Genomic DNA, 18,313 nt, shown 5'->3' on the forward strand with positions numbered 1-18,313 from the left:
AATAAAAATAAGTACGTTGCCCTCTTGTGTAGTAGGTCACACCTGAATTACCGTTCCACACCGAAGCATGCAGAGCATTCCTGCCATCGGCTCCTCCATGAGCAGAATCACGAATCTCAAATAGTTTATCGAAGACATCCTCGTATTTCCTCATCACCGCGATGAACATGGGTGTATCAGCTCCAGCGCGAGCTTCATGTGTCCGTTGCGTACTGGCGTGGTGCAGCGCATTGCATCCACGCTTGTCTCGCTTCAGGATCGCCCCACTCAGCTGCTGATCCACGACAGCACCTGAGCAAAACAGAAGCTACAGAGAGACATCCACTCGCCACGGCGGCAAGCAAAGGGTTCAGAGCCTGGACCTCCTTACAGAACACTTCGTGGCCATGGATGGCGGCGATGTGGAGGCATGTGTTCCCCTGAGGAGTGGTTCCAAGCACGCCCGGAACATGCAGACACAGGTGCCTCATTTCTGCGACATGACCAGATACTGCTACTTCCATGGGTCGTTCCATCCCCTGAGGATGTACTCATGTACAGCTTATTACACAAACAAACAGGAGTACGTTTTAACAATTGACATAACATACACGATTACACGGAGAAACCATACGTACTGACGTGAAAGGCTCTGCGTGGATACTTAGATTACTAAGGTACACTGTAAAACAGCGACCATGCTCATCATTGTTTGTCTTTTTCGTTCGTCACCTGCTGGCATTATTCTGGCTGCGAGTTGCAGAGCGGTTTCTCCTGTGTCATTAGGCAGGTTAATAAGATGCTGAAGTTGTGGAGATCTCGCGACAAACCTCACACCAAATGATATAGCAATGTGAAGACATGTCGAACCCATTGCGTCGAAGTAGGGAGGATCAGGACAATGTCTAAGATGCCGCGATACAAAGAAGAGGAGCACCATCACCATCTGTGGAGATGAAATAAGGGGCCCCATGAAATAACCCAAAGACGGATCATGTTCCAACAATACTCTAAGCACGTCAATCTTGTTCTCAATTGCGGCCAGGTACATTGGTGTGCGCTTTTCTTCATTTCCTTGTCTGACTAGCCATGGACGTGCCTCCATAACCCTTTTAGCCATAACTGAAACAAAACCAAGGCAAAAAAACAGGCTATAGGTGACCAAGCTGAGGACATATAGTACTGTATTAGATATCAAGTGTCTGTTAATAAAGTAATAAATGAATTTCACAGCCTGTAGGCGATGCATAGGTCTCACCTGCATTACCACTTGTCACGGCAGTATGTAGAGCGTTGCACCCATGGGGTCCCCCATGAGCCGCATCAGGAATCTGCAACAGCTTCTCCAAGACGTCCCCATAATCTCTCGTTACCGCGATGAACATGGGTGACTCATAACATTTGTTCACAGCTTTCGATAAGGCGGGCTCTGCTTCTATCAGCTCCAGTGCGAGCTTCCTATATCCCCTGAAGATGGCATGGTGCAGTGCGTTGAATCCACGCTTGTCTTGCTTCAGGATCGTCTCGCTCAGCTGCTGATCACAGCAGAACCTAAGTAAAACAGAAGCTAAAGTGGCATGGCCCCTAGCCACGGCGGTGAGCAGCGGCGTCTCGCCATTGGCATTGATGGCGTTGAGTAGAGGAAGGGACTGGCTGAGCGTCAGGACATCCATGCAGAATCCCTGGAGGCCATGGATGGAGGCGATGTGGAGGCAGGTGTTACCTGCTGAGTGGTTCCAAGAAGCACTCATGGATTGTGAGTATCAAGTTCCTTCATTAATCTAGCATCGCCAGTTACGGCCGCTTCCAGAACCCGTCCATCCATCGGCGTTCCTTCTGACGAACTAACCGAAGCCTAATTGCAAATAAAAACACTATCAACTGTTTGCAAACCTTCCGAATAATGACCTATATACTGCAGAAAAGAATACTTAGCAAACCATTGTTTGGACCTACAGATTAATGTCATGGAAAGAAGTATCTGTTAGTATATTTTTTTTACAGTCACATACAGAGAAACAAAATACTTACCGGGTTGTTGTTAATATTTTTTTCTCTGTCACCTAGAACAGACGCTATCCACGTTAGCCCTCTCCTCCGTGCTGGATGCAGAGCAGTTTCTCCACTGTTATCTGCCATGTTTATAAGATGGTGAAGCTGCTGAGACCCCAGGACATATTCTACAAACTCTGCCTGACCATTTAATTCACCTACATGAAGACATGTCAAGCCATTTGCATCGCAGTAGGGAGCATCGGGACAATGCTTAAGCAGCTCTCGAGCAACACCAACATGGCCCTTAGATGCCACGATACAAAGAAGAGGAAAACCGTATGTGGAGATTAGGTACCCTAAAAATGGATCATGTTCCAACAGTACTGTAAGCACATCGACCTTGTTCTGGTATGCAGCTAGGTGCATTGGAGTATATTTATCCTCACTTTCTTGTCTGGCTAGCCAAGGACGCATCTCCATAATCCTTCTAACGATAGCTGAAACCAAATGAAGTAGCAGAAAATGGTTGAGAACCATGGAACGATGAAAGCTAGCTGACGATAAGTAATGGTTGTACTCTAAAGAAGACTTCACGTTAATTCTCAAAAGTTGTGTTTATGTAAAAAAAAATCCTAAATTTGAAAGATATTTTAATATAACCCCATAATTTTTATATAAATTACCCACCTCTGTTGTTATAAAAAATTATGCTCCTATGTCCTCTGCTCCCAGTATCTTCCTTGAATCCTTCCTCCTACTCTACTCTCTATCATCTTCCTTATCTCTACTACTTTCCCCTCGGCGCCTAGGAAACACCTAGGTGCTCCTAGTCGTGTCTAGGCTCTAGGTGGAATTGGAGGTTACCGTTTAGAGAGCGTCTAACACCTTTTTCTAACCTTGATTTAAGTTATCCATTCCCGATGTAATAAAAATAAATTAAAATATATTCTAAATCTACAGATAAATATTAATATAATTTATTAACAAAAATAGCCTAATAACCCTATGCTATATTTATATTTCTAAATAACATATTTCTACCACATTTATGCTATATGTTCTGCAGTGTAGACTAAGTAATGATCTACTTCAGGATTAATTTTTGTTTTACTAGTTTATCAAGCATGGAAAATATTCCTTTAACAAACCACATATCAATATTAAAGACACAAACAATACACTTTAAATTATATTAGTACTCCAGATATTAAATTTTCTATCACTTTATACATTTTGATAGAAGCATTATGACATACCAAGTTAAACATATGAGAGTGTGTGTGTGTGTGTGTGTATATATATATATATATATATATATATATGTTTCCATATTACAACGTATATTAATATTAATATTAACATATTAAAAATATAATTAAAGTAAACATACAAGTTGCGTCGTAAGTACGCATGCATACCTATTCGATAAATATATATGTTATGTTTCAGTAATCATGAAAAATATTTTCATAGCAACATATATACTAACGAATACTAACAAATCATTTAAAATTATTATATAAAAACATGACATATAACTTACAAAAGTGGTTATTTAAGATAAATATATATATTTCAACTAAAATGGTTGGCGTTAGTCTATATCCTGATAGTATAATCATAGGAACTTATTTTTCTAAATAAAGACATTATCACACATATAATACTTGATTAGAAAATTCAAACAACTTGAGAAGTTACGAGGTTTAGTGTAGATGACCAAAGGTGCTATAACTGTCTAATCTTTGAGATTAATATCCTCTTGAGAGATTAGCACCGCTACCCCATCTTAGATATCCCTTTAGAGTGTAGCACCGATCATAAGCATTAGTGTATAGATCGTAAATAACCATTATGCCTTTATAGTACCGAGGAATGCATTTTACAACGTAGAATCCTTGTTTTAAATAAAATATAAAAGAATGGATAATAAAAGATAAAACATACACATGAATTTCATTATTTTAAATAAAATATAAAAGGATGGCTAATAAAAGATAAAACTTGCAAATGAGATTAAGCTTAACTTGAGGATAAAAAATATGTAACTAAGAATAAGATTAAGAACTAAAAGCTACGCAACTATCTAGATTCATTGTGTCAAGATACAAGGTAAGACAAGAGCCATCATAGTTTTAAGCTAATGTTTCAACTGAACGCACCATCTTCAAAATACAGAGATGCATTGCAAAGGAAAAAAAATTATGGATGGAAAAATATTAGTACTTCCTACGTTCCATATGGTAAGTTACTTTGGCCTTTATTGATGCTGAATTCTTGTAATGTATCAAGACAAAGTATGTATCTAGATAAATAAAAGAAACTATATATCTAGAAAAACCAAAACTGCTTACAATTGCAAATAGAGGGAGTAGTTGATTAGTTATCCCAAATAGTGACTAGAGAGCACTCTCATTCTCTTTAATAAGACGCACATGCATATCGAGATTTAAACTTTAAAATCTTTAACCAGTAAGCTAATAATTTTTAACTATTATAATATGAAATTGATATGGTTAGATTTGTAATCAAATTTACTATCAAATAATTATAAATTTATAAGTGTAGACAATATAATATAAAACAAATGAATGATCACAGTGTAATTTAGGAGAATATGTATTTCAGACTGCGCCTTATAAAACAAAACGGAGGGAGAACCTATTAAGCCAATTGCGTTCGAAAATGAACAAAAAGTAAAAACTTGCAATCTAATATAAATAACTTTTATTAGTCATAGATATTAAACAGTAACATCTGATGCTTATGTCTCCTAAAATTCTAGCCTTGACGGGAGCAAAGGTTGATGGATAACTTTGTGAAGAATATATACAGAAAGTTCGAGAATGCATATTAATCAGCACTACTGGAAACCAGCAATTTGCCGAGTGCCTACGGCACTCGGCAAAGCTCGAAATACACTCAGTAAAGGCTTTGCCGAGTGCCGCACTCGGCAAAGAGCAGTCGGCAAAGAACCCGTCGGCAAAGGTTTCTTTGCCGAGTGCCACATATCGGGCACTCGGTAAAGCCTTTGCCGAGTGTCACGTCAGCACTCGGCAAAAAAAAACCGACGTCAAATCTGACGGCCTCTTTGTCGAGTGCCACCTCAGCGGCACTCGGCAAAGAATTTTTTTTTTTTGAAAATTCTTTACCGAGTGCCATACTCTTGCACTTGGCAACGAATTTTTTTTAAAAAAAAAATCTTTGCGGAGTGCCATGGCTCTGGCACTCGGCAAAGCTGGGAAATTGGGTCTCTGGTTCCCAGCTTTGCCGAGTGCCACGGTCACGGCACTCGACAAAGCCCTCTTTGCCTGAGTGTGGCACTCGGCAAAGAGGGAGGAAAATGCTATTTTTTTTGTTTTTTGCTTTCCATCAGCGCAAACAAAGAAATCACATATATATCAACACACAGCACAGGATATATCACATACACATCCATATTCCATCACATACACATCCATAACCCATCACATACACATCCATCATCCATAATACATCACATACAAATCCATTGTCCATAATCCATCATACATTCGCATCATCCATGACAATATCCATCACAATATATATATGTCTAGTAGTAGTCCAACATAAGGCTAAGTCTAACACAAGTCCATGCAACATGAAAAGAAACAAATAAACGGTACCTACTGCTAGCCTCCCCACCCGGAGTGTGAACTGCCACCTTGAGGAGGGCCAGTTGTCCACCCGGCCTATGGAGAAGGGCCACCTTGAGGAGTCGGGTTCGAACCCGCCAACTGTTGCTACACAAAGGAGAACCGAATTCATGAGTATCTACAGGAGGGCCACATAAGGTAAAGGAATAAACAACCATATATACTCACCGGAGTCCCTACAGGAGGAGGAGGAGCCACAACTAGAGCGAGCAGCGACTGGGGCACGACCACACCTGGCAAGGTCTGAAGGCTCGCCATGAAGCTGAACATGTCCTGCGGCCTCTGCATCTCGGCCACACTCTGGGCTTGTACAGCCTCCATCTGCAGCCGATGGGCCTATGCCTGGGCCACCTGCTGGGCCTCCAACCTCCGCAAGTCGGCCTGCAACATTCCACCCGCAATGTTTAAACAATGCAAAGGCAAGGTAGATGTGTAAAAGCAATGAACGACGAATAAAATGGTACTAACCTGGAGTTCCGCCATATGCTGCTGTGAGCTCTGCTGCCAAGAGCGTATGGGGAGGGAGGAGCTCGTGCTCCTTGCTCGAATCTCGGCGAGGTTGGGAATAGAGGCGGAGTCGACTGTGCTGTCCGCCATCCAGTACCGGCCGTGCTGCTTCCCTCCTCCCAGCCTCATTAGGAGGTCTGTGTCCAGGGGCTGGGTGGCCGGATCGAAGTCCTCCCCATGGTGCTCGCGGGCCGCCGAGGTGTACTCGCTAAGCTTGCTGTGGACGCTCATGCTGGTGTACGCCTCGGGCCCGTCCGCCAGGTTGTAGGTGACTTCCGGGGCCGTCGCCTTGCCCTTGTGTGCCAGGGCGTACGCCATGAACTCGTTGCATTCCTGGCCTTGGTGCGCCTGGGACCGCGAGGAAAATACAAAGATGATTACAAGTAATGAGAATTGAGCGTTAGAATAAATAAATAAAGATGAAAACACAAAGAAGATTACCCATGTCCGGGCGTACGCGCTGAGGCTCCGGTTGCCTTGGTGGTGTGGCGCCCCACCCATCTACAGGCGGTAGTCCCGACGGATGTTGTGCTTCTCCACCCACTCCTCCGAGAGCCACCTGTCCACAATGGCCTCCCAGCAGAGGCAGTGCCTGGCGCACCAATCAGGACATTGCTGCATGCCATCAAATTATTGATATGTCAGAAGATGAAATGAAGCCTACCTATTCTTCATGGAAGGTGTCAGTATTAATGTTTTGTACTTACCAAGAGGTACTGCTCCTTGGTGAGCATCCTGGTCCTAGCATCGGCCTTCCTCACCACCTGACCAAGGACGTCGGTGCTGTAGTTGATGATGCACTGGAGCCGTGTCTCGTGGTACAGGTCTGAGAGTCGGGACCTACAGACCTTGTCCTGCACTCGCGCCGCCCGGTCCTCAAACCCTTCGTCGCACCTGAAGAAGTCCTGTATACAGACATCATGTATCGTTTCATTATTTCAAGAACGACCAATGAATGCGTAGTATTGACCAATTTAGTGCGATGAAGACTCACCCAGAACTCAGCCTTCATCCGCGCCGCAACGGTGCCGAACTCGCTGTCCTCAGTGGCATAGAAGTGGTCCCACGTCTAGGGCGGCGAAGTCACCGAGGCATAGGTGACCATGCCAGGGTAGTGCTGCCGAATCAGAAGGCCTAGGGTGCCATTGATGTGCCGGCCCTGTTTCCGAACACAACTTCACAGTTGCTGCAAGAGTCATTAAGAAGAATTGTTAGTCTCCAGTTCGATTTTCAACATGTCATATGAAATAGTAGTGAAATAATACTTGTCGCCACTGGGTCGAATCACCGGGCGCCGGTGATGTGGGATAGGCCGCGCCGGGAGCTACGAGGGCCCGCGCAAGTAGACTCCCGACGAGGTAGAGCCAGAGGCAGTGCTAGTGGAACCCCCTGGTGTCGCTATCGCCGCCTCCCCATGGTCTGATGAGTCAGAGGAAGTGCCACACCCTCCTATGTGCAGGCCCACCGCCTGGTCGTCCTCGTCCACCGATGGGGTGGCAGCCGGCTGCACCCTCGTCCTCGGACGGCCATGGGGGCGGCCTCTCCTCGTCCTCCTCGTCGGCAGCTCCGGCAAGGGGTCCTCCTCAGCGTGGGGTGGTGAGCGCTCCCTCATGTAGAGGGAGTTGACCCCCCGACGGGCCTGCCTTCCACCCAGTATTTTGTCAAGTGCCTGCAATTTCAAAGAGTAAACCAATTAGCACAGTTAAATTACAAGTACTTATGAAGAGATGCAAAATGAACGAAACATAATTGCAATAATAATAATAATAATAATAAAATAGTATTACATGAATTAGAAATATTCTTCACGATCGATAGCGGCTGGATCATAGGTGTCGTCATCACTATCAATATTGTCGAGTAAATCGGGCTCATCTCCATCGTTGTCATCATTGTCATCGCCTAACTGTAATCGCTCAAGCATTTGTAAGTCCTTAGCATTTTGCACCTCTTCTCCATTGTCCTCATCTCCATCGTCCTGATCAATGTCATTGTCTACTTCCATGCCCATCAGTGAAAACATGTCTATGTCAAACCTCCCTTCTAGCCCCTCTGGTTGATAGAACTCCCGTGTGTTTGTGTCAGCGTTGTAATCCTCATCGTTTGGGACAGGCAGTTTACCGTGCGGCGATACCAACTGCACAAGGTACCAAACGATAAGATTGGGGTCTTTTTTGCATGCCCATGGGAGATAATAAACTTGCATAGCCTATTGAGCCACAATATAGACATCCTCTCCTTGATAGACAAAATCCTGTCAAATTTTGACTTGTCCAATCTCAGGGGCTATTCTCATGACATTAGGATCGAACCAATGGCATTTGAATATGACTTGATTAGGAGCTTTGCGACACTCAAAATTGAGCTCGTATATTTCTTCTACTATGCTATAGTAGTCGTGCTCATCGGTGCCGGGCGTACGAACTCCGGTATTCGTGGTTTTTCGATTGGGCCGACTCCGCTCGTAGTTTCTTGTGTGAAAGCGATAGCCATTCACATCATAAACGGTGAATGACTTGACCTTGTAGGTGAAGCCTTTGGCGAGCCCTTTCAACTCAGCATCCATTTCCGCATCCTTGCGGGCCTGCAAGGTGAGGCCGGATAGATCGTTACATTACTCGCTCGTAGGAGCAAAGTGGGATGCCAAAGATTGAACGAGGTAAATTGGATGGTACCTTCGTATCGAACTAGGATATGAAATTGGGCACACCATCTTTGAGAAGACTATCTTCTTCTTGAGGGGAAGGAGCCCTATTCCCTCTCTATTATTTTTTTTCAGAAATTCCCTGAAAAAACAAGAGATAAGGGGGTTCGATAGATGGAGGATAGTGACAAGGGCGTATGTAACAAGCTCATTGAGAACTTACTGCACATAAGGCTTCACTTCATCAAGGTTCAACAACACATACAGCATGATAGTGCGCCACTCATCATGCCGCAAGGTCTTGGTGCCCGATGCGCTTGCCTTTCCGAGTTGCCCTTTGAAAAGGCTAAGGTTCGATGAACTCTCATCCGCGTTGTAACAAGGGGGATGATTGTGCACGCTGGGAAGGCCATCCTTATAGTATGCTGTTGTGAAGTTTGACACCTCCTCCAGAATGAATGCCTCTGCCACAGAAGCCTCAATTTTGGCTTTATTTCTACACTTTTTCCAAAGAATCTTTAGACATCTCTCAATTGTATAGCACCAACGGGCCTGCACGGGCCCCCCCATTCGTGCCTCATACGGTAGGTGCAAAATCAGATGCTGCATCACCAGGAAGAAGCCGGGTGGGAAGATCTTCTCCAACTTGCAGAGCAACACAGGTGCCACTTTCTCCAAGTCATCAATCACGCCCCGAGATAACTCCTTGGCACAAAGCTGGCAGAAGAAATAGCTCAACTCTGCCAGCACGCGCCACACATGCTCAGGGACGTATCCCCGGGTCATCATAGGAAGGAGCCGCTCAATCCATATGTGGTAGTCATGACTCTTCATCCCTAAGACTTGCATAGTGGACAAGTTCACTCCCCTACTCAAATTCGCCGCATGCCCATCAGGGAACATTAACGTCTGGATCCACTGCAGTACTTCCTTCCTTTGGTCCTTTTTCAAGACGAAATCGACTAGAGTCCTTCTCCATTTCTTGCCGGGCATGGGAGGCTTCATCACTTGCTTTGGCCTATCGCACATCGTTGCCAGGTCTAGTCTAGCCTTAACGTTGTCCTTTGACTTATCAGGAATGTCCATGAGTGTTGCAAAAAGCACCTCGGCGATATTCTTTTCTGTGTGCATTACATCAATGTTGTGTGGAACAAGAAGGTCATTGAAATAGGGGAGCCTAGTCAAGCCTGATTTATGAGTCCACTGGTGTTCCTCACCATATCCAATAAAACCACCTTTCTCTTTATCATCTTTGAGAGCCTCTATCTCAGCACGGACCTCGGCACCGGTCATCATCTGAGGTGCAGGGTCGGTGACTTGAACCCCTTTCCTAAAGTTCTTGACGTCTCATCTGAATGGATGGTCAAGAGGGAGGAATTGACGATGTTGGTCAAACGAAGAAAACTTGCCACCCCTCTTCAGCCAAGTGAACTTCACAGCTATCTTGCATATTAGGCATGGGAACTTCCCGTGAACACACCACGCGTAGAATATGCCATACGCCAGGAAGTCATGCAGGGAGTAGTGGTACCACGCATGCATTGTGAAGTTCTTCTTTGTAGCTCGGTCGTATGTCAGTACCCCCTTTTCCCAAGCAAGGATCAATTCATCAATGAGAGGCTCCATGAACAAACCCATCTTGTTCCCCGGGTGTCTAGGAATTATAAGTGACAAGAATACGTTCTTGGGTTGAAACATGACGCCGGGGGGAGATTGAGGGGGATCACGAACACGGGCCAACAAGTGTACGGGGCTGCCAGCAATCCATAGGGGTTGAACCCATCTGTTGCCAGCGCTACACGTACATTCCGAGCCTCCTCAGCTTTACCATGATGTATGCCATCGAAATGGGTCCATGCATCACCATCCGATGGGTGTACCATCTTGTCAGCATTGTATCTTTTGCCATGTTTGTGCCATGTCATCTGTTTCGCGGACTCCTCTATCATGTACAGCCATTGGATCCTCGGTATGACAGGAAGGTACCGTAGGACCTTCGCGGGGATACCAAGCTGTTCCTTCTTGCCATCACTAGTGTCGACCTCCAGATACCTAGAGGATTTGCACTTTGGATAGTGCGTTGCTTTCTCGTGATCTTTCCTAAATAGGACGCAACCATTCGGACAAGCATGGATGTGCTCATACGGCATCTTAAGGGCACGAAGAAGTTTCTGTGACTCGTACAAGTTCTTCGGCAGAATGTGACCCTCCGGAAGCAGGGATCCAACAACTGCCAACATACCATCGAAGTTGTCTCGACTCATGCTGCACTGCGACTTGAACGCCATTAGGCGTCCAATGGCATCCAGTTGCGAAACCATTGTCCTTTGGTGAAGGGGCTTCTGTGCCGAAGACAGCATATCGTAGTACGCCTTTGCGGATTCCTCTGGCTCGTCCTCTGATCCTTCACCGAACCGTGCCTCCTGAAAGTCATCCATCCAGTCTGCTACCCCCGCATCTCCATCAAAAGCCACGAGGTGTGGTCTCACCACCTCCTCTCTAATACGACCGGCTTCACCATGGTGGATCTAACAGGTATAGTTTGGCATGAATCCATACTTGCAAAGATCTTCCCCCACGTTCTTCCTATTTTTTCTTACATGGTTGTCACATTTGCTGTAGGGACACGGCATCCGACTCGACCCTCTAGCAGCCTCGCCAAATGAATGCTCCAAGAAAGCATTAGTCTTAGTCATCCATTCTAGGGTCATACTTGCGTGGCCCGTGTACATCCAATCATGGTTCTCCATCCTCTGGCATATAAGCGAGTAATATAACTAGCAATTGCATCTGCACGGCATTTCTACCATCTAATAGGTGAGGATAGGTCCTAATCCCACCCGCAGATGCGTAGATGAGGTCAGTTTCAATGCTCCGCTCCTATCCATGACAGAATTTTGGCAGCACCTCTCTGTTGTTCTCCCAATACACGTCCTGCAAGGGAGAGTGTGTATCCGGAGAACAACAGGAAGGTGATGCTGAAAGTCTGTCTCGAACCGGAGCGAACCATGGAAACTAACCTCATCTACGCATCCGCGGGCTGTCCAAAATACGTGGACAATCCGAAAGAGATATGGTCGTAGATATGCAAAGATCTGTATACCTCCGGCCGTATCTCTTTCGAACGGGAGACGCCTAACTAGGCTATGTGACCATATAAAACATGCATGCAAAGGAGGAGGGGGTTTTACCTAGGGTGGCGGTGGAGTCAGGCTAGCGGGGCAGTGGCGTGTCGGTGCAGTGGCGAGGCGATGCAGTGCAGGCAGACCAGCAGCGCCGACGAAGACGATCGGAGTCGCCGAGTCCCTCCCACGGGTCCTTCTCCTACATAAAAAGGCAATAGGTTAGAATCCATTAAAAATTTTGGCAGCACCTCCCCTGCACGGGGAGGTTTCCAAAACCTGCAAGAAACATAGGCGCGATGGCCAACAACCACATATATACCAAAATAGGCATGAAGGCCAACAAACATATATATACCAAGACGAGCCATGTACTTTAGTTCTCTTTCCATGTAGATGAAATTATCGAAGTAGTACAACAACAAGTACTACTACCACTACAACTACTACCAACGCTAACACTACTACTACTAACACTACTACTATCACTACTTACTACTAACAATACTACTAACACTACTAACTACTAACTACTACTACTTACTAACTACTACTAACACTACTAAGTACTACTACTAACTACTACAGGTGTAGGGCATACCTTCGCGACAAGAATGGCAGCGACGAGGGTCGGCGACGATGGCGGGGACGACCGCAGCGGTGTGAGGGTCGACGGGCCTAGGCCGGCACCTTCCTTCTCCTCTCCTTCTCCTTCTCCTCCTCTCTTCTCCCCTTCTCCTCTCTTCTCCCCTGCCTCCTCCTCCTCTCTTCTGCAGTGGCGCGGTGGCCGGGCCAGGGTGGCGCGGTGGCGGTGGCCGGGGCGCCGTGGGTGGCGCGGTGGCCGGGCCGGGGTGGCCGCGGTGGGGTGGCGCGCGGTGGCCGGCGCGGGGAGGCGTGGTGGCTGGCGGCGGCGGCTGAGGGAGAGAGAGGTGAGAGGGAGAGAGGAATGAGAGAGCGAGACAGAGAGCGCGCCGGCCGGGCGCGGTTGAAGGAAACGGTGGCTTTGCCGAGTGCCAGATCGGCGGCACTCGGCAAAGTCAATTTTCTTCGCCGGGTGTTGTGATCTGGCACTCGGTGAAGTTTTAATAAAATTTCAGCAGCTCTTTGCCGAGTGCCAGCTGGGCGGCACTCGGCAAAGAATTTACTTTGCCGAGTGCCAACCCTAGGCACTCGGCAAAATAAATTTTTTTTGTTTTTTGCCACCAATTTTTTTTGAAGCTTTAGTACACTACCACAAACAACATGTTTAAATTTGGGACATTTTCATTGCCTTTTGGCATATTTCTATAGTTTATTTTGTTTTGTTGAATTTTTCCAAAAAATGTAAGTTTGAACTGCAGGTGCATCGAATAATAGATTACATTCGTTCAAAAAATGTTATCCTTGTTTCTTAGTGTAAATTTAGGCTAAATCCAGGAACTGTCTCGAAATTTCGATCAACGTCCTCACGGGGCAACGCCGCCAACCTACATGGGAGTGGTTTTTTAATTGTATAAAATGCAGGACATCTCTCTATACTCATTTTTAATATAATATAAATTTCTCATTTTATAAACAAATAAAATTAAAAAAAAAACTCTAAAATTCTCTATATCTCTAAATCATGAAGTGTGCTATGCATGCTAGAAATGAAAGCTGAATACTAGTTTTGAATAACTACTTTAATCTTCCTTCATCCAAATATGTAAACTTTAAAGTGATTTTGAGTTTAAATGGCTTACAAATAAAAAAATTAAAATTCCACCATAAAAAACCACATATATCTAGTCCACAAAATGAGATATGCTTCTGATGAAACATGTGAGTATAAAGTTAATAACCTTTATAACCGAAGAATCGATGGAGGAATCGAAGAAATTCTTGTGATTACCGGCGATGAGGAAGAAGGGAGGCCGACGATGAAGCAATAACACTGAGCTCGAAGTGGCTCGGGCTCGGGGAGGAAGAAGGGCTATATAGGAGGGGAACTGTAGTCCCGGTTGGAGACAGCAACCGGGACTAAAGGTCCCTTTCTAGTCCCGGACGGAGCCTCCAGCCGGGAGTAGACTTTTAATCCTGGTTGGAGATACCAACCAGGAGTAAAAGTTAACCTTTAGTCCCGGTTCGTAGCTCCAACCGAAACTAAAGGTCCCCTGCAGCAAAAGCCTACCGCAGTAGCCGTTGGGCAGGATCTTTAGTCCCGGTTGGAGCTACAAACCGGGACTAAAGGTCTCTCTAGTCTCGGACGCGAAAAATACCGAGACTAAGACCAAATTTCGAGGTGGGATGAAAGGTCGTTTCTCTACCAGTGCACTTAGCACGTCACTCTTGTGCCAACGTACAGCCAGATGCATTGGAGTCTACTCTTGTCTTCTTCTCTGGCAAGCCAAGGACGTGCCTCCATAATCTTGTTAGCGATGGCTGCGAATCAAGCATGCAGTAAGGACGGTTAGCAACCATGGAACAATGGCAGCTGCATGTATGTATTAGTTAAAGATGAGTTTTGGTAAAAAAAAAATACGTTGCCCTCTTGTGTAGTAGGTCACACCTGAATTACCGTTCCACACCGAAGCATGCAGAGCATTCATGCCATCGGCTCCTCCATGAGCAGAATCACGAATCTCAAATAGTTTATGGAAGACATCCTCGTATTTCCTCATCACCGCGAAGAACATGGGTGACTCACCGTACTGGTTCACATAATGCGACAGGGCAGGCTCTGCTTGTATCAGCTCCAGCGCGAGCTTCCTGTGTCCGTTGTGTATGGCGTGGTGCAGCGCATTGCATCCACGCTTGTCTTGCTTCAGGATCGCCCCACTCAGCTGCTGGGCACGACAGCACCTGAGCAAAACAGAAGCTACAGAGAGACATCCGCTCGCCACGGCGGCAAGCAGAGGGGTCTCGCCGTCCGAGTTGATGGCAGTGAGGAGTGACGGGTTCAGAGCCTGGACCTCCTTACAGAACACTTCGTGGCCATGGATGGCGGCGTTGTGGAGGCATGTGTTCCCCTGAGGAGTGGTTCCAAGCACGCCCGGAACATGCAGACACAGGTGCCTCATTTCTGCGACATGACCAGATACTGCTACTTCCATGGGTCGTTCCATCCCCTGAGGATGTACATGTACAGCTTATTACACACACAAACAGGAGTACGTTTTAACAATTGACATAACATACACGATTACACGGAGAAACCATACGTACCGACGTGAAAGGCTCTGCGTGGATACTTAGATTACTAAGGTACAGCTGTAAAACAGCGACCATGCTCATCATTGTTTGTCTTTTTCGTTCGTCACCTGCTGGCATTATTCTGGCTGCGAGTTGCAGAGCGGTTTCTCCTGTGTCATTGGGCAGGTTAATAAGATGCTGAAGTTGTGGAGATCTCGCGACAAACCTCACAAAATCTTCCTGACCAAATGATATAGCAATGTGAAGACATGTCGAACCCATTGCGTCGAAGTAGGGAGGATCAGGACAATGTCTAAGATGCCGCGATACAAAGAAGAGGAGCGCCATCACCATCTGTGGAGATGAAATAAGGGGCCCCATGAAATAACCCAAAGACGGATCATGTTCCAACAATACTCTAAGCACGTCAATCTTGTTCTCAATTGCGGCCAGGTACATTGGTGTGCGCTTTTCTTCATTTCCTTGTCTGACTAGCCATGGACGTGCCTCCATAACCCTTTTAGCCATAACTGAAACAAAACCAAGGCAAGAAACAGGCTATAGGTGACCAAGCTGAGGACATATAGTACTGTATTAGATATCAAGTGTCTGTTAATAAAGTAATAAATGAATTTCACAGCCTGTAGGCGATGCATAGGTCTCACCTGCATTACCACTTGTCACGGCAGCATGTAGAGCGTTGCACCCATGGGGTCCCCCATGAGCCGCATCAGGAATCTGCAACAGCTTCTCCAAGACGTCCCCATAATCTCTCGTTACCGCGATGAACATGGGTGACTCATAACATTTGTTCACAGCTTTCGATAAGATGGGCTCTGCTTCTATCAGCTCCAGTGCGAGCTTCCTACATCCCCTGAAGATGGCATGGTGCAGTGCGTTGAATCCACGCTTGTCTTGCTTCAGGATCGTCTCGCTCAGCTGCTGATCACAGCAGAACCTAAGTAAAACAGAAGCTAAAGTGGCATGGCCCCTAGCCACGGCGGTGAGCAACGGCGTCTCGCCATTGGCATTGATGGCGTTGAGTAGAGGAAGGGACTGGCTGAGCGTCAGGACATCCTTGCAGAATCCCTGGTGGCCATGGATGGAGGCGATGTGGAGGCAGGTGTTACCCTGCTGAGTGGTTCCAAGAAGCACTGATGGATTGTGAGAATCAAGGTCCTTCATTAATCTAGCATCGCCAGTTACGGCTGCTTCCGGAACCCGTCCATCCATCGGCGTTCCTTCCGACGAACTAACCGAAGCCTAATTGCAAATAAAAACACTATCAACTGTTTGCAAACCTTCCGAATAATGACCTATATACTGCAGAAAAGAATACTTAGCAACCCATTGTTTGGACCTACAGATTAATGTCATGGAAAGAAGTATCTGTTAGTATATTTTTTTACAGTCACATACAGAGAAACAAAATACTTACCGGGTTGTTGTTAATATTTTTTTTCTCTGTCATCTAGAACAGACGCTATCCACGTTACCCCTCTCCTCCGTGCCAGATGCAGAGCAGCTTCTCCACTGTTATCTGCCATGTTTATAAGATGGTGAAGCTGCTGAGATCCCCGGACAAATTCTACAAATTCTTCTTGACCTGATAATACAGCTTCGTGAAGACATGTTGAGCCCTTTTCGTCGCAATAGGGAGCATCGGGACAGTATTTAAGAAGCTCTCGAGCAACGCCAACATGGCCCCCAGATGCTGCGGTACAAAGATGAGGTTTACCAGCAGTGGAGATTAAGTACCCTAAAAATGGATCATGCTCTAGCAATACTGTTATCTGTTAGATTGATCTCCTGACCAATAAGCCCAACGGCCTATTGGGCCTTGGTCTCGCGTCCTGATCGGGGGCGCCCAACCCTACATGGTTGGTGGGCCCCCGTCGCACTGCGCTATATAAAGAGGTGGGGGCCGGCGGCTCAAAGCACGAGGTTCGCCGTAAGCCGCAAACCCACCGACAAACCCTAGACCGATCTAAGAGGGCGCGCAGCCAGCGACGGGAAGCTCCATTGACTTCGCCGTCGCCACTGCTACGCCACCAGTCTGCACCGCATCGACGTTAGTGCCACCTCTACTCCGCCCGTCACTGCCCGTGTGCTGCCTCCATCACCGAACCTGCGATGGCCGGCTCTGCGACTCCCTCCGAGGGCTCAGGTTCATCACCCACACCTTTCTCTTTATCTCTCCGATCTTTCCCCTCTGTTCATCCCGTATTCAAAGTAAGAAAACACTAGATCTACTGCTAGAGATTCTCATTGTTCTTAACAATGGCATCAGAGCCAGTCTATCTAGTACGTGGATCTAGATCAGTAAATACAATCGAAAGGAACCCAAAGATGTTGATCCGATTTTGAATCGGATCAAGAAAGAGAGATCCAGTGCGGATCTAGAGGGCTTCGGCCAACATAGTTTTCGGTTGAAACCTAACCCAATCCCTTCGGATCTGAGAAAAGTTAAAGGTTCGGATCGGGAAAGAACACCCTGCAACCCTAACCCTAACTGTGATCCCGAAATCAAGAAAAAAAAAGGACGGTTTGGCAAGGGTTATTTCCTACCTGGGATCTCCCTTCCCGTCACCACCGCCGGCGCATGGACGCCGCACGGGACAGATCAGCGAGCCGCCGCTCGTCGTCGGGACGCCGACATCGGCGAGAGGGCTCAGGGCATCGTCGAGAGGCCGTTCGACGGCGCCGCGCTCAGCCATGGGCGAGCGTGCGCGCCGGCGAAAGGTCCCGCGGCGGCGCCGTCGTCTCCTCCGGTCGTGGCCGCCGCAGTTTTGGCTCGGTGTGCTTGAGAAAGAAAAGCCGAAGAGTGAAAAGAGGGCAAGGGGGCCGGGCAGGACCTCCGGCGAGGTCTGGACGCCGGCCGGCCTCCATCGGAAACCCGCTGCCACCGCTGCCGTGGTTTTGGCTGGAAGAGTGGCGACGGGAAAATGAACTAGGGTTCAGGGCAGACGGCAGGCGGAAGGGGGTTTTTTAATCTCCCGAAATGAACGCTGGACCGTCGGATCGAACCGGACGGACAAGATCGCTCCGCCGCTCGCTGGGCTTGCGGGTAAAATCGGCCCAAAGGGGTTTTGCGCGGCCCAGGCCCAGGTTAAGGCCAGGAAGCAGCGTGAAGCCTGGCCGCGGGCCGGTTTTGGTAGCTGGACCACTACGTTGGCCTACGGCTCAAATGAAATAGTAACAGTTTTTCATTTAAGTTTATTTTCAGAAGCACTTGAATG

The 18,313-nt window shown here is 46.9% G+C and overlaps 1 protein-coding gene and 1 pseudogene across 1 annotated transcript; both read right to left on the bottom strand.

Moving 5' to 3' along the window:
- Positions 1-15,390, bottom strand: part of LOC136488662 (uncharacterized) — a 44,364-nt pseudogene extending 28,974 nt beyond the window's left edge.
- Positions 15,391-15,416: 26 nt separating this feature from the next.
- LOC136488663 (ankyrin repeat-containing protein NPR4-like) lies at positions 15,417-16,616 on the bottom strand (the record flags this gene model as incomplete). The annotated part of the gene is made up of 3 exons (XM_066485513.1): positions 16,513-16,616; positions 15,740-16,337; positions 15,417-15,604 (listed from the first exon to the last, which is right to left on the bottom strand). Coding segments are annotated over exons 1-3 (819 nt in total), but the record flags the coding sequence as incomplete, so codon positions are not given.
- Positions 16,617-18,313: the final 1,697 nt, after the last annotated feature.

This window comes from Miscanthus floridulus, chromosome 10 (genome assembly GCF_019320115.1).
Source record: "Miscanthus floridulus cultivar M001 chromosome 10, ASM1932011v1, whole genome shotgun sequence".
Classification (NCBI taxonomy): Eukaryota; Viridiplantae; Streptophyta; class Magnoliopsida; order Poales; family Poaceae; genus Miscanthus; species Miscanthus floridulus.